Source organism: Canis lupus, chromosome 15 (assembly GCF_011100685.1).
Source record: "Canis lupus familiaris isolate Mischka breed German Shepherd chromosome 15, alternate assembly UU_Cfam_GSD_1.0, whole genome shotgun sequence".
Classification (NCBI taxonomy): domain Eukaryota; kingdom Metazoa; phylum Chordata; class Mammalia; order Carnivora; family Canidae; genus Canis; species Canis lupus.
In genome coordinates this window covers 10,424,621-10,442,550 of record NC_049236.1, presented here as the reverse complement: position 1 = coordinate 10,442,550, position 17,930 = coordinate 10,424,621, and the positions used below count along the sequence as shown (strand labels likewise).

The window sequence follows — 17,930 nt, the reverse complement described above, 5'->3', positions numbered from 1 at the left end:
AGACTTACAATTCATTAATATAATACTCTGCTTAGTTTTTAAATTTGTCTTGTTTGCATATTTATTGCTAAATTTATCTCTAAGTCTTTTAAATGACACTGTAAAAAAGTATTTTTTTAATTTTAGTTTCCAACTGTTCATTGCAGTGTAAAGAAATATCATTGATTTTTGTATATTGACTTTGTATCTTATAAGTCTGCTAAATTCAATTATTCCTAGTAGCTTTTTTGTAGATTCTTGGGGCCTTTCTACATTGATTATTCTGTCATTTTTGAATGACAATGTTGCTTTGAATAACAATGTTAACAGAAGTGGTAGGAGTGAACATTCTTGCTTGTTCTCAATCTTAGGGTGAAAAGATTCAATCTTTTTACCATTAGTATTCTAGGTGTAGAATTTTTATAAATTTTTTTTATCAGGTTGAAGAATCTACTTTTATTTCCAATTTTGGAATTTTGGACACTGAATTTTGTTAAATGTTTTCTATATCTGTTGAAATAATCATCTGGTTTTTATTTTTTAACCTGTTGATAAGGTACATGAAATTTTTTTCAATCACAGGAGTGACATGATTATATTTATTTTTTTGTGAGATAGAGTAATACCAATCACCATCTCACTGTGAGACTCTGAAACATCATGAAAAAGTAGTTCGAAAAACTAATATAAGGTTACACTAAAGGAAATGACATGCCTCTGGGGTGCCTGGGTAACTCAGTCAGTTAAACATCTGACTATGGCTCGGGTCATGATCTCAAGGTTCTGGGATCAAGCCCCATGTTGGGCTTCACACTCAGCAGGGAATCTGCCTCTCCCCCTGCTCCTCCTCTCCTCTGCTTATGTTCTCTCTCTCTCTCTCTCTCTCTAAGTAAATAAATAAAATCTTTTTAAAAAGTGACATGCTTCAATCAAGGAAGAAGATAGATCAACTATGGTCTCTCAACCCAAGGTGGGCACTCATGTAAGTGTCACACTGTATGTGCAGCAATGACCTTCTAAAATGAATCACAGTTCTAAAATAGAAAAGTTATCTGAAAGTGATGTCTCAGCAAATATGACTAAGAATAACTAGCATCTATAGTATGCATTTTTCAGTTTTATTAAGATATAATTATTAGTTCAAGGTGTACAACATAATGATTTGATCTACATGTATATTACAAAATAAGCAGCACAACATAAAGTTTAGTTAATATCACTTACCTCAGTTATAATATTTTTTCTTGTGATGAAAACTTTTAAAAGCTACTCTCTTGCAAATATAAATACAACACTGTTAACTATAGTCACCATAATTTATACACTGCATTCCCATACAGTATGTATTTTAATTTCAATACAACTCTATGCAATGGTTGAATGAACTAAAGATGTTTAGCCTGAAGAAATGAGAGAAAAAACAGTACTGTCTTTTAATAGCTGAAGAATTGTCGAGAAAATACATTTAACTTGTAAAATCTGTCTCTGAAATAAGAGTGAGGTCAAAGGAATGGAGCTTACAGGTGGCAACTCAAAATAAGGAAAAACATACAACTGATACTTCTTTTTTTGTATGTGGTCGGTGTATAAAATTTTTTATTTATAAAATTTCATAGTTGCTGGACAATTGAAGTAACGTCTTAAAATTAATAAGTTCCATTGCTAAAAGTATTTAAGCATGCGCTAGAAGACCCTAAGACAAATACATGGAAAATAATGCTTAATTTGTGGCCACTTGTACTAGACAGTTTTTACAGATCCCTCCACAATCATTAATCTCCATGAATCAGTAAGTTGCTTATTTTCTTTTGTCAGTTCTCACAACTATAAAGTGGGGATATAGTTTTTGGCTATCTCAAGGTAATGTGAAAATAGTAGGTCAAAGAGTATAAAAGGGCAGAGGCAGGAACTAAGATAGGATCACGGGAAGGAAGCATAGCATGAACCTGTCACTAGTGGAAAAGAAGAGGTTCCACTGAAGTGAATTGTTCAACTAGCTGGACTGTAACCCCAACTTCCTGCTCAAGACTGCAATATACCTCATTATTCCACCAGATACCCCATTATCATTCCTGCTTCCATGCTTTCCTTGCCTAGAATAAACTCACCAACTATGTTCACATACCATATTTTGGTTCATATTTCATAAGTTGGTCCCTTTGAAATCTTTTCTGATTACCCTCATAATCCTATTTATTCCCTTCCCATACTCTCAAGACACCAGTTAAAGCTGAATCTTTCTTTTCAATATTCCTATACCACTACCTACTTCATAACAGAAATAATTATTTAATTGGAAAGATCATGAGTTCTAGATTCAGTTTAAAACTGAATTTGTGATTTAGGAATTCTCCGAGCTTCAGTTTATTTGTCTTTGGAACAGGGATAATAATGACTGCCTCACGGTATTATTTTAAGTGTTGTATAAGAACGTAGTACTGTGAGAAGAGTGGCTGATGTACAATAAGTAATATGGTTATATGTATGTGTGTGTGTCTGTATTTAAAAATGAACAAATGAGTGAGTGAACGAATAGATAAAAGCCCTTATTTTCCACATCTACATTTCCCTCTTTAAAGTTTAAGACAGGGGATCCCTGGCTGGCCCAGCGGTTTGGCGCCTGCCTTTGGCCCAGGGCACGATCCTGGAGACCCGGGATCGAATCCCACGTCGGACTCCCGGTGCAAGGAGCCTGCTTCTCCCTCTGCCTATGTCTCTGCTTATGTCTCTGCCTCTCTCTCTCTCTCTCTCTCTCAGTGTGACTATCATAAAATAAATAAATAAATAAATAAATAAATAAATAAATAAATAAATAAATAAATAAATAAATAAATAAAGTTTAAGACAATGGAGTATTCTGGGATGAGGATTCCCTTATTTTATGCATAATCTGAAAACTTAGCATAATATTAAACTCAAAGTAATCAACAAACATCCATAATAAAATTATTCTGATTACACAAAAGTCTTTTGGGATTTATGTCTTAATTTTCAGCAGTAATTGCTAAATATGAGACTTTAAGAAAGTAAAGTGTTATTTACTGTTAGAGCCATCACTATGTGTTTTATTCCTTTAAAAAGGAAAAAAGTCATCTGAGAGACTTTCGAAGGAAGATAATAGGGAATTATCAAAGGAAGAGAAGACTGAAAGATAAATGGCACAAAATAGTATGTTAGAAAACATAAATATATGCTTCTGATCTTTTGACTTGAAGATAAGACAACAGAAAAATGACATGAATGATAAAAGTAGTTGAGGGGGAAAACTATTTTTATTTATTTTTTAAAGACTATTTATTTACTCATAGAGGACACAGAGAAAGAAAGAGAGGCACAGACACAGGCAGAGGAAGAAGCAGGCTCCATGCAGAGAGCCTGACATGGGACTCGATCCAGGGTCTCCAGGATCATGCCCTAGGCTGCAGGCGGCGCTAAACCGCTGCACCACTGGGTCTACCCGGGAAAACTATTTTTAAATAAAACTTAAAGACTTTATAAAATGGCAACCTTACACTCTATACCAAACTGCTAACAGCAGAGACTTAAGAATGAGAAAAAAGAAAAATACTCCTCTATTTAAAAAAAAAATTTTTTTTACTGAAAATATATTACCTAGAAATGTGAAACTAAGTTAAAGATACATTTCTAATGCATAAATATAAGTAAACTATGCACAATAAGGCCCAATTTGAGATGCTGCTTACTTAGATATTGAAATGATCTTACAGATAATTTGGGGAGTGCACAATTGTTGTCACGGAGACCATAAACATCAATTTGCGGATGGAAATTATTTAATTTTTTAATTATCCTCTTGTCTTTTCATGCTCACAACATATAAGGCAAACAAGATTGCTATTCTTTCTCTTTTCACATGCATTAATAACAAACAAAAAACCCTCACTTATATGGTGTTTATTGTTCATAAAGGGTGTCTGAGCGCAGAGAAGTAAAGGCATGTGCCAGAAATTACACAATCTGAGTTTTAGAGTCAAGACTGGAAAGAAGTTCATAGATTCCAGGAAAAAAAACTGATTTGAAATAACTTAAACTACTTTTTAGGCTCAAAATGGACTTGCTAAATGCTTTAACTCTTTCCATACTCAATCTGATTCATTTAAACTAAAATGCCATCCAATATAATAAAAGCAGCTTTAAGAAAGTAGATTAAAAATGGAAAAGAAAATGAAGCAAAGGTTAAACTAATGACAGACCTATTTTCCTCTTTTCCATTTCAGAAATGAAAATAAGGCTATGTTTTGCTGACAGTACTGATTCAACAAAGTTTATTGAACAAATATCTGTATGTTAGGTTAAATCCAGTGCTAGATCTTATAGGCATAGAAAGACACAATAATTCCTACCTTCAAGATCATACTACTTCACACTAGATAGTATTTTATAGAAGAATCAAGGTCTTAAAATAATTATTTAAATTTATTTAAGAAAACCTAGAAGGATTTTATAATAAAATAAAACTGTAGAAATAAACAAATAAATAACATACTAAAAATATTAACAGACCAATACAATTACCACTAGGTGTCACTATGATATAAAGTTGGTGGCTGCCTTTATACATTGTTGAGTCTTCCTGATAATAACATGAAAAACTATCTTATTTAGCATCTTTTTGCATTTTAATATTTATAAATACACAGAAAAATTAGTATTTATCCAACTCCGTAACTTGGTCTATATATAAAAAATATTTAACAATTATATTGCAGGTCACATAAACTTTACTGAGTGTATTTTTAAATTTTCCTATGATAAATATTTTAATATACATACAAACATATAGATACGCTCATTTATTGATCCATTTATTTTCTCAACAGATACTGCTCTGTGCTAAGCACTGTGCTTGGAGAATTTATAGAAGAATAAGACCTAGTCTGTGAGTTTGAGAAGTTAACATTCACAAAGAAATTCCGAAACACAAAGAAAGAATAAGATGTTTTAAAATAAATGAATGAATCAACTTAGGCCCATGGAGGTTAGGAAAAGTGGAAAGGATAGATATTTACATGGAACATTAAAAGATGATTATGAGTTTTCTAGAAAAACTAAAATAAGGAAGGGCAAATCAAATAGAATATAAGAAATAAGGAATCACTGAAAGATGTAAAAGATTTATATTCTAGATACAGCACTATAGGACAACTATGTAGAATACAGACTAGAGGAATATAGAAACAAAGAATAGAAATTCAAGGAATTATCTTAATAATTCATTAAAGAAATTAGCTCCTGAACTATAACTGAGGTCATAAAAATGAAGGATTCAGTGATATTGTTATAAAACTAATAGAACTTAATCAATCAAATGCAGTGAAAGAAGAAAAAAATCTTCCATCAAGTCCCAAATATTCCTACACACAACTTCTACAGTGATGCATATTAACAAATTTAACAGTGAATACAGAGAAGATGCATGACATGATTCTCTGGCATGCAATTCATCATAACAGAATAACTATAATCTAGAACAAATAAAAAACTAGAATTAGAAGAAAGAAGAGAAGCTGTGTATCTGTATCCAAAAACAGTATCTGTATATAATTTCTTTTGAATCACATTTTATTTACAATATGTTTGCAACTATTTTAATTGTTACTTGTTTTCAATCAGAATGATAACTTGACTTTCTACTCTGCCATTCTTGGGCACAAGTCTGCTTTTACAATGAATTATAAAGCCAACATATTAACAAATATGATATCTGGAAATTCTATCACATGTTTTTACAACAAAGCTTTAAAGCAGTTTCCTAGACTACCCTCCAAACTCAGATAAAATTAAAGTGTAACATTAACGTATATAAAGAAGCATTTCTGATCACCATTTCTGAAATAAGCAGAGATTTCACTCCAACTGCATGAGCCAATGAAAAGGGTGGTTCAAGTAATCCAATTACTTCCACCATATACCAAATATTCCATCAACAAAAAGAATCAGGTCACTTTGAAATGAGACCTAGTTAATTACTCAGCCACATGCTACATAATATCAATTTAAACTTACTTATTATAATACTTCTTTCCAGTTTTTTTTAAAACAGATACAAATCTGGGATAATTTTAAGTAAAAGAAAAAGTGTGATATGACACTGAATTCTTTCCTCTATAATAAATATATTCATCACTAAACTAGGAAAGTAAAAGCCAGTAAAATGCTATATAAAGGGTTCCCTACTAATACACCAAGGTGCCTTAGCAATATTATTGAAAATCTATATGAACAATAAGCAGAGTCAATTCTAATTACTATTGTAAAGATAAATAAAACTATTATTCAAATATCAGTAGAGAGTTTTGGTAATTTTAGGATTATATATACATTTTAAATATCAACAAAGAGAAAATTATATATATATAAAAAAAAGAACCAAGCATATTTTGGAGCTAAAGAATATAATAACTGAAAAGTCATTAAAAGAGCTCAACAACAGACTTAACCAGAAGAAAGACTATGTGAACTTGAAGACAAGTCATTTGTAATTATCCAATCAGAAAAGAGAAAAAAGAAAAAAAATGCAAGAGAAAGAGTGAAAAAAGACAGAAGATAAATGACCAATATGTGCATTATGGGAGTTGCAGAAAATAAGACCAGACAAAGGGGCAGAAGGTTTATCTGAAGAAATATGGCTGAACACTTCCTAAATCTGGGGTAGGAAACAGAGATGCAGATTCATGAGGCATAAAGGATCCAAAAAATAATAAATCCTAAAAAGTCCATATCCAAAAAAAAACCATTAAATTCAAATTGTCAAATTAAAAGACAAAAAGGAATTTGAAAGCAACAAGAGCAAAGCTCATCACATAAAGGAAGCCCCCAGTATCAGCAGATTTCTTTTTTTTTTTATTTTCTTTTTTTAATTTTTATTTATTTATGATAATCAGAGAGAGAGAGAGAGAGGCAGAGACACAGGCAGAGGGAGAAGCAGGCTCCATGCACCAGGAGCCTGACGTGGGATTCGATCCCGGGTCTCCAGGATTGTGCCCTGGGCCAAAGGCAGGCGCCAAACCACTGAGCCACCCAGGGATCCCCATATCAGCAGATTTCTAACTGAAACTCTGCAGCAGAGGGGGTAGGATGACACATAAAAGTGCTGAAAAAAAAAAAAACTGCCAAAATGAATACTATGTTCAGCAAAACTGTTCTTCATATATTAAGGAGAAATAAAGACTTTCCCCATTTAAACAAAAACCAAGAAAGCCCAACCCTGGACCTGCCTTATAAGAAATGCTAAAGAGAGTACTCCAGTCATAACAAGAGGATACTAAATAGCAACACAGGAGTATAAAGCTGTTAATGGTAAACATATAGACAATTATAAACACCCAAACAAGTATAGAATACTGTAACAACAGTGATTAAACACTTAATCTGATATAGAGGTTATAAGACAAAAGCATACAAAATAAGTATAATTATAAAATATCAATAGTACATAATACAAAAAGATGTAATTTGTGACATCAATAACAAAGGGAGGGGATGAAGACTAGTTTTATATATGACTGAAATTATCAGGTTAAAACAGATTATTAAAACTATAAGATGCTTTATGTAAGCCCCATGGTAACCACAAAGAAAACAGCTAGAGAAGATTAGAACATACAAAGAAAACTTCTATCTTTATAGAAGATAAACAAAAGAAAATGAGAACAAGAATAAAGCATGACACTAAAAAAAAAAAAAAAAAAAACAACAAAGAGAAAGAGGAAACAAAAGCTACAAAGACAAAGGAAATAATCAACAAAATGGCAATAGTAAGTCCTTTCCTATCAGTAATTATTTTAAATGTAAATGGATAAAACTCCCCTAACAAGAGACACACTAGCTGGATTTATTTTATTTTTTTAAGATTTATTTATTTATTTATTTATTTATTTATTTATGATAGACATAGAGAGAGAGAGAGGCAGAGACACAGGCAGAGGGAGAAGAAGCAGGCTTCATGCTGGAAGCCCGACATGGGACTCGATCCCGGGACTCCAGGATCGCACCCTGGGCCAAAGGCAGGCTCTAAACCACTGAGCCACCCAGGGATCCCCGCTGAATGGATTTAAAAAGAAAATTTCAACTATATGGTATCTACAAGAGATTCACTTGAGATTCATGTACACATATGATGAAAGTGAAAGGACAGAAAAAAAATATTATATGCAAATAGTAACCGAAAGAAAGCATGGTGGCCGTAACTACATTGACTAAATAGACCATAAATCAAAACTGTCACAAGAGACATAGGACATTATTTAATGATAAACGAGTCAATTTACCAGGAAGATACAACCAACAATTATACACATATGCACCCAAATCAAAGCACCCAATATATGAAGCAAACAATGTCAGAGCTGAGGGGAGAAATGCACAACAACACAACAGTAGTTGTGTTTCAATAATGGGTGAAACTTACAGAAAATCAATAAGCAAACACAGGGCTTGAACAATATCATAGACCAAATGGATCTAACAGACATACACAAAACATTACACTGAAGAGCAGCAAAATACACATATTTCTCAAGCACACATGGAACATTCTCCAGGGTAGACACCACGTTAGACTATAAATGAGTCTTAATAAATTTAAGAAGAAAGAAGCAGAAGGAAAACCACTATTGATTTTTAGTTTCATTATACTGTGGTAGGAAAACATTCTTGATATCATTTCAGTCTTAAGTCTGTCAAGACTTGTTTGTGACCTAGCACACCTGGGTGGCTCAATTGGTTAAGAATCCCGCTCTTGATTTCCGCTCAGGGCATGATCTCAGGGTCATGAAATCAAGCCTTGCATTCAGCTCCATGCTCAGCAGGGAGTCTGCTCGAGATTCTCTCCCCCTCCCACTCCCTCCATGCATGCTCTTTCTCAAATAAATAAATAAATCTTTAAAAAAAAAAAAAGATATGTCATCTATCTTGGAAAAATCACAGATATGTGGCGATTAAACAACTTATGCCTGAACAACCAAAAGATCAAAGAAAAAAATCAAGAGAAAAATTTAAAAATATCTGGAGACAAATGCAGACAAAAACACAACATACCAAAATTTCAGAGATGTAAGAAAAATAGCAAAGTTTATAGCAGTAAGTGTATACATTTAAAAAAGAGAGAATAATATGAAAGATCTAATAAACAACTTCACATCTCAAGTTAACTAAAGAAGAGGAACAAGCTAAGCCCAGAGGGAGGAAATAATAAAAGATTAGAGCAGAAATGAAAAGAGAATAGAAAAACAACTTTTCAAAAAATCAGCAAAACTGATTGATATTAGAAAAGATAAAGAAAACTGATAAACTTTTAGCCTAAACTAAAAAAAAAAAAGAAGACTCAAGTAAAATCAGAAAGGAAAAAGGAGGCCTTACAACTATGTCACAGAAATCAATATGAATAGACTACTATAAACAATTATATGCCAACAAATGGTATAACCTAGTAGAAATGGGTAAATTCATAGAAATATATAATCTACAAAGACTGAATCCAAAGAAACAGAAAATCTAAACAAATCTGTAACTAGTAAAGAGACTGAATCAGTAATCAAAAGCCTCCCAACAAAGAAAAATTCAGCACCAGATAGTTTCAAGAGTTCTATCAGGGATCCCTGAGTGGGGCAGCGGTTTGGCGCCTGCCTTTGGCCCAGGGCGCGATCCTGGAGACCCAGGATCGAATCTCACGTCGGGCTCCCGGTTCATGGAGCCTGCTTCTCCCTCTGCCTATGTCTCTGCCTCTCTCTCTCTCTCTCTCTCTCTGTGTGTGTGACTATCATAAATCATAAATAAAAGAAAAAAAATTTAAATAAAAAAGAGTTCTATCAAACATCTAAAGAAAAATTAATGTCACTCTTTCTTAAACTCACCTCAAAAATTAGAGTAGAGAATACTTCCAAATTCATTTTGTGAAGTTAACAGTACCCTGATGTCAAAGTCAGACAATGGCACTACACGAACAAGAACAAAAACTATAAGCCAATATCCCTGATGAATATGGATTCAAAAATCCTCAATATTAGAAAACCAAATTCAATAGCACATTAGAAGAATCATATACCATAACCAAATGAAATGTATGCATGTGAAGCAAAAAGAGCTTAACACGTGGAAATCAATGTGATACACCATATTAACAAAATGAAGGGAAAAATATTACATGATCATCTCAATAGAAGCAGAAAAAGCATCTGACAAAATTCAAACCATTTCCTGATAAAAATATGCAAACTGCAAACAGAAGAAAATTACTACAACATAATAAAGGCCATATATGAAACGTCCATAGCTAATATCACACCCAATGGTGAAAACTAGAATCTTTTCCTCTAAAGATCATGAACAATGCAAGAATACCCACTGTTGCCACTTGTATTCAACAGAGTATATGAAATCCTAGCCAGAGCAATTTATGCAATAAAAAGAAATAAAAGACATCCAAATCAGAAAGCAAGAAATAAAATTATCTATGCTTCCAGATGATATTACATGTAGAAAACCCTAATGATTGCATTTAAAAAAACAAAAACTCTGCTAGAACTAATAAGCAAATTTAGGAAAGTTACAAGATATAAAATTAACATACAATAACTAGTTATATTTCTCTGTACTAACAATAAATAATCTAACAAGGAAACTAATAAAACAATCTCATCTACAATACTATCAAAAAGAATAAAAATACACAAGAATAAACTTAACCAAGGAAGCAAAAGATCTGTACAATGAAAACAACAAAACGATGCTAAAAGAAAGTAAAGAAGAAACAAATAAATGAAAAGACATCACATGTTCTTGGATTGAAAGATTTAATATTGGTAAAATATCCATGCCATCCAAAGCAACCTACAGATTCAATGTCATCCCTATCAAAATCCCAATGGCATCTTCGCGGACATTTTTGCAGAAAAGTGTGTTAAAATTCATATGGAATCACTAAAGACCCTATTATAGCCAAAATAATCTGAGAAAGAAAAATGTAGTTGGGGGCCTCATATCCCGAATTTAAAACATGTTACAAAGTAATAAGATAGTAGGTACTGGCATAAAGAAAAATATATAGACAGAATAACAAGCCCAGAAATTAATCCATGCATATAGGTCAAATGACTTGACAAGAGTGCCAAATCTACACAATGGGGGAAGATAGTCTTTTTAACAAATGGTGCACAGAAAACACCATGGATATCTAATGCAAAAGAGTGAAATTGGACCTTTAGCTTATTCCATATTCAGAAATTAACTCAAAATGGGTTAAAGATTTAAATATAAGATCTGAAACTATAAAACTCATTAAAGAAAATATAAAGCAAAAGCTTCGTAACATTAGTCTTGGCAATGACTTCATGGATATGAGACCAGAGGCAAAGACAACAAAAGTAAAAATAGATAAGTGGGACTAGACTTTTGTGCAGCAAAGGAAACAACCAACAAGATTGTAAAGAAAATAACTGCAAAGTATGTATCTTAAAAGGAACTGGTATTCAAAATATATAAAGAAATCCTACAATTCAAAAGCAAAAAAGTAAATATTCTGACTTAAAGATAGGCAAAGACCTTGAATAAGCATTTCACTAAAGAAGATATACAAAAACCAACAGGTATATGAGAAGATAATCAACATCACTAATTATCATGCAAATCCAAACCAAAACCATAATGAGATATCACCTCATACCTGTTAAGAAGGCCATTATAAATCAAAAACAAAACAGAAAATAGTAAGTGTTGACAGGATGTGGAGAAATTAGAACCTTATGCATTTTATATTGGTAGGAATGTATATCCATTGGATATTCACTATATCCAAGAGGTGAAAAAAACCTAAATATCCACAGAGGGGTGAATGAATAAAGAAAATGTAGTATATGCATAAAATGGATTATTACTCATTAGAAGAGGAAAATCCTATAATAGGGATCCCTGGGTGGCTCAGCGGTTTAGCGCTTGCCTTTGGCCCAGGGCGCGATCCTGGAGTCCCAAGATCTATTCCCACAGTGGGCTCCCAGCATGGAGCCTGCTTCTCCCTCCTTCTGTGTCTCTGCCTCTCTCTCTCTCTGTGTGTCTATCTCTATCATAAATAAATAAATAAATCTTAAAAAAAAAAAAAAGGAAAAGAAAAAAGAAAATCCTATAATATTCTACACAGGGATGAAACTTGAGGATATCATACTAAGTGAAATAAGCCAAACACAGAAGGACAAACACTGTATGATTCCACCTATATGATATATTTAAAGTAGTCCAACTCATCTCAGATGAGTAGAATGTAGAATGATGATTGCCAGGGGCTGGCAAAAGGGGAAAATGGGGAGTTGTCATCCAATGGATACAAAGTTTCAATTATACAAGATGAAAATCTTCTAGAGATCTGCTGTCCAACAATGTACATATAGTTAACAAAACTATATTGTACATTTAAAAATTTGTTAAAAGGATAGGTATCATATTATGTACTTTTTTACCACAATTTTTTTTTAAAAAGGAGTTAATAGGAGAATATATGGGAGGCATGGAACTGAGCATGGGAAAAAATGGACTAAAGAAATTTGGGCAAAGGAAGGTACATTATAAATGCCTTGAGTGGGCTCATAACCTATTCAAGGAACTGAAACAAGTCCAAAACAACTTAGGCATGGTGAACAAGGGCAAAAGTGGTAACAGATGAAAACCAGAAATGTAGCAGGGACCTGATCAAGCAGGGCTTACAGGCCATGGTAAAAGATTTTCATTTTATCCTAAACCAATGGAAAGTTTCTAAATGCCTTTTAAGTAAGGGAATAACAATCTGATTCGTGTTTGAGAATGATCAATCTTTTAACAGTTTTGCTTTTCTCTACAGCATACTTCTTCTCTTTCTTTTCTCACAATCCTGAGATCAAGACCTGAGCTGAGATCAAGAGTTGGATGCTTCTTAACCTACTGAGCTACCCAAGTGCTCCTGTAGTGTACCTCAATTAATAAATTAAATAAAATTAGGAAAGAATCTTCCTAATAAAACAAAGGCAAAATTTTCAGAAATATCTGGAATTTAGATTTATAAGTCAAATAATCTGAATCAAATATTCATTCAACACAGTTTCTCTATAGAAATCTGGTAAAATCTGTCCAATAATGGCAGGCATACACTTTTTTTTCAAAGTTTCCTTTGAAAGGACAACATTGAAAAACTTATACAACTAGGTAGGAGAAGAAGTAATGAAAACATGTCTTATTTCTGATCTCTCATTAACCACAGTATGAAAAATTAATGAATTTCAGCTATAAAGTCCAATAAGCAATATACTTAAAAGTTTGATTTGCATCTGCCCTAAAACAGCATCTTATACCATTCAAGTGGAACAAAAGAATTATTCTTAAACTTGCCTCAGTAACAACACAGTATTTTAAAATGCAGTATAATTATCTGTATGGAAAATATCAGTTTCAATTGTCTTTTCTCCCTTCTTATTGGCATTCAACTCAAAAGAAAAGAATATAAAGAAATGTTTACCTAATAAATTCTCTATTTATGAAGGCTTTATACTAGGAAAAACCTTACCAACAGTACAGCTGTCTTCAAGTACCACATCAACATTTCTGTCCCTGTACTCAACCCTGAAGTCCAGCATCCGAGGTTGCCTTTCTACAATTTGCCTAGATGGCATTACAGGTCGAAATGCTGAAGAGGAAGAAGGAGCAGGAGCTGAAGCTGGGTGACTTGGATCAAATGCAGGTCCTGGTATAGTTTCACCTCCATAGTCACTGAAATATTGACATAAAAAGAAAGATTATCATCAACCAAATCCTTATAGATTACCACTAAGGACCCATTCCATACTTGGCTTGTGTTGGTCTTCCAATCAAATTTACCTACCTGTGCATCAAAGCCTAACTAAAGTTTTACTTCCTCCATAAAATCTTTCCTAGTGACTGAAAGCTACATTACTCTCCCTCCCAACCTTGCCTTCCTATGTCTATTGACAGTATCATACATATCATCTATCATTTAATCAGGTTTTTGCTTTATGATGTTAGTAAAACATTAATTTCTGTTAATTAAGAACAGTGTCTTCTACATTCACTAATGAAAGTGAATTCATTCACTAATGAATGCTCACTGAAGCATTATCTGATTAACTCTACTTTCCACAAAACTCAGAAATTTACCATCCTTAAACCTCTATTCTTTTTTTCTTTTTATAAAACAGAGGCAACATCTATCCAAAACCATCTTCTAATTAGCTTTACATTATGGATTATGAATTTCCTTTCCAGTACCTTCAATATCTCCTGAATTATTCTTCTGAATACAACAGCCTCCTAACTAATCTCTCTGAACGTACCCTTGCTCCTGTGCATGTCATTCCATACCACTACAAAAATGAAATTATAGAAATATCTTCATATCATTTTCTTCAATATTCCCCTCTTCTTCATACAGAACTACATGTAAGTCTCTATATGATCCAAAGCCTACCTACCTTCCTATCCTTAGCTTGTGCTAGGCTATCTCCTCCAATCTCTGTATGCTTCCAGGCACAACAAGCTTTCATTTCTTCCATCTCACCTTGATCCTTCCCATTTCATAGCGGAACACAGACTATTCCTTCTAAGACTATTCTTTCTCATCTCATCCCAATATTCCAACTTTCTTCTAGCTAATTATATTCACACTTCATATCTCAGATTGAATGTTTTTCAACTCAGTGCATGTTTTACTACCTCAGACTGGTTCTAATTCCTCATCACTACCAATTATAATTGGTATTAATCATTTGATATTTAAGACTCCAGGAGAATATAAGTTCTACAAGGTCAAAGTTCACATTTGTGGTTTTCTTTTTTAAAGATTTTATTTATTTATTCATGAGAGAAAGAGGCAGAAACAGAGGCAGAGGGAGAAGCAGGCTCTATGCAGGGAAACTCATTTGGGACTCAATCCCGGGACTGTGGAATCACGACCCAAGCCAAAGGCAGATGCTCAACCACTGAGCCACCCAGGCATCCCCACGTTTATGTTTTATGGCTGTATACTCTGCCTGGAGCTCAAGATTTTATAGAGAAAGCACTTAAATATTTAACAAGCTAAAGAGTAAAGGAATAATTATTAAAGAACTTGGGTTTTCTCTCAATTTATCATATATAGTCACTCCTCCCCCCCGCCCCCTCACTAGGAGGAATAAGGAAGAAGAGAACCAAAGGAATGCTTCCATTGAAACATTATTATTGTATATATGTTCCACCACCACCAAAACTACTAGCTGAGTTTTAAAATACCCCTAAATCTGTGGGAAAAGAACAGATTAGGAACCCAAACAGGAACAATAAAAAGAATGACCAAAAACACACAAATAAGCACTATTCATACAATGAACCAAGAAAAAATATTTACCTTTACTTCACACTACTGCTCTGATTAGTGCTTACCAAATTTATATTAAAAAGTTGATTTAGTGAGTTGTGATCATCTTTTAAAGAAGACGATATGATAGGACAGGATAGGATAAGATACAAATGATCAGTACATGGTACTTAATAGTTAAGATCAAGTATTGTTTCCTAAAACTTTTGATTCTGATACATTCTTGCATATGTGTTTGGATTCCATGTATTTCTAATTGTAGGTCATAGCCAAAAAAGTATGAAAATAACGAGTTCAGACACTCTAATAATCACTGATCCAAAGACAAAAAAACCTACACTTTCTCCTAGCTGTTAGATTCAAGAAAAGTTATCTTAAAAGTAAGACATGGAAAAGAAAACGTCCAAGCAGGAAACATCACTGTTGGAATCCAAAGTGAGCTCCTAAGTATCTATGAACAGAATATGCGCAATGATATTTCAGATCTCTAAATTTTGTCACTTCTCAGAAGCTCGGAAATATAGCTAAAGTTAATAGGCTGGTCCCTGACTTAATGTTTTCTTAACCCCGAATTCATCCTTCTGTGGTCTATTCTATGATGCAGATTCTGCAAAATTCTATTTGTCCTTTGGCATATGTTTCCCCAATAGATTCTGCAAATAGGATACTAGATAGAGATAGATTGTTAGGAGGAGAGAAGGAAAGCTTTCCTTCTTCCTATTCACATATATTTCTATTAGTATCATACAGCAGCTTTCAGTCTCCTGCTTTTTTCAGCGTTCATATAACCAGCTTCCTGACAATCCCTCAGACACAGACAGCAGCTAGACTGTATGCCTTCTAAAGTGGCCTGATCCTCATTCAGGTCCAAGGGGCTGCTTGGAGCTCTGAAGTTCTATTAATCCCTTTGATCTGGACCTAAGAGTGGTAACTTCCTGAAGCAGTTATACAGAGGTTACTTCAGTTTTACTTTTTTTGCTCCACACCTGTGTAACCAATCCTACATTAAACTTGAAATACCCAATTTTTGGGAGGTGGGTGGGGGGGTGGGTAATGGAGGTATCCCAGAAAGAGGATTCAGGAATTAGTTTGATTATGTCCTTGACCTTCAATACACTGATGAGCTACTTGCTAATGGAAAATGGGATACCAGTGATCATGCACTAGCATAATGATTAAATCATCACTTATAATTCATTATGAACACATACCTATTAAAACAAGTGCCTAAGGGGACAAATGGCTATTTGACTTGGCCCTTATGGTAGTCATAATGACAGTAAAGACTATGAGCTGGCTGCTTTTGACTCTAATGGAATGCTTAACAGAAGAAAATGACACACTTAGGGTTATCAACTTTCAGTTTAAGCCATGATAAGAAAGCTTCTGAAGTAGCACTTTCTCATTTCCTGTCTCCCAGGTATGATCCTACTGAGAATCACATGCAAATTTAACTTTTCAGCTTGCAGCATTACAGTGAAAGTTGAGTATATATACTTTCTAAGTATCTTTTGTGAAAATTACAGCACTGTTTTAGGAGGAGTGGTATTCTACAACGTGGAATGGGGATATCCAAGTGGACTCAGATGAAGGCAACAATCTTGAACCCATGGAGTTCCTGTGAACCTTCTTTGTAAGCAGAAACAACTCCTTATTCCATGACTAAAGTTATCCTCCTCTTGCTCGAAAACTGATAATGCTCTTACTAAGATCATTGCCTTGAAAAGGAATGCCTATTGTCAAAACCTACCCAAACCATTTCTTATTGCCTCTAAAATCAGATCTAGGCATTCTCCAAGAGAGTAAATACAATGTCTTAACTCAGAGAAGGTTATTTCCAAAAATAATTATTTTGATAAAGAGATAAATTTATCTTTTGATAAAAATATTTTGATAAATTATACCAGCAAAATCCTAGGGAATATGTAAGAAAATGAATTTGAAGTGAATTTGACCAAAAGAGTTTTGATACAGCCAAATATATAACATGTTTGCTTAAGCAGCTGTAAGTACCTCTAATAGTTTGCTTATCGACTGAATGAAACTTAAGTTCCAAAGGAGTCTACATTTAATGAGGATGAAATACCCAAACTTTCCTGGCAAAGTATAGAGGAAATCCAGATGCTTAGAAAAATAAGAATGCTCAAGTGGATTTACCATATACAATCCAAACATACATATACTCTCCTACTACATCATCCATGAGGTCACAAAGGACATTGCACTAAAGTATTACAAAATACATTAGTAAGAGGAGTTTGCATTCTTAAAAAAACTGTAGCAGTTGTCTTCCATGGGTTGGGAATAACATGAGGAGATGACACCACTGAATAAATCTCCTTAATGAGCATGGTATCCCAAAGTGCTGAGGTCAAATGGCAGAATTTAGTAAGAAAAAGGTGGAAGCAATTACATTAATGGACAGCACAGACAAAAAGTGACAATCAGAAGATTTCAACCTGCAGAGATCTTTAGAAATGGGCCATAATTATTATTTTTTCCCAAGGGTGGGGGAAAGTAAGCAGTGAGGGAGAGGGGCAGAGAAAGAGGGAGAAAGAGAATCATAAGCAGGCTCCATGACCAGCCCCACTGGGGGCTCAAT

The 17,930-nt window shown here is 33.7% G+C and overlaps 1 protein-coding gene across 2 annotated transcripts in view; it reads right to left on the bottom strand.

The window, feature by feature from the left end:
• FAF1 (Fas associated factor 1) overlaps nt 1-17,930 on the bottom strand; it is a 461,021-nt gene that overhangs the window by 290,932 nt on the left and 152,159 nt on the right. For both annotated transcript variants that reach the window (XM_038558075.1, XM_038558076.1), the window contains exon 4: nt 13,526-13,728. In XM_038558075.1, coding sequence (XP_038414003.1) covers nt 13,526-13,728 — 203 coding nt within the window. The remainder of the gene's footprint in view (nt 1-13,525; nt 13,729-17,930) is intronic.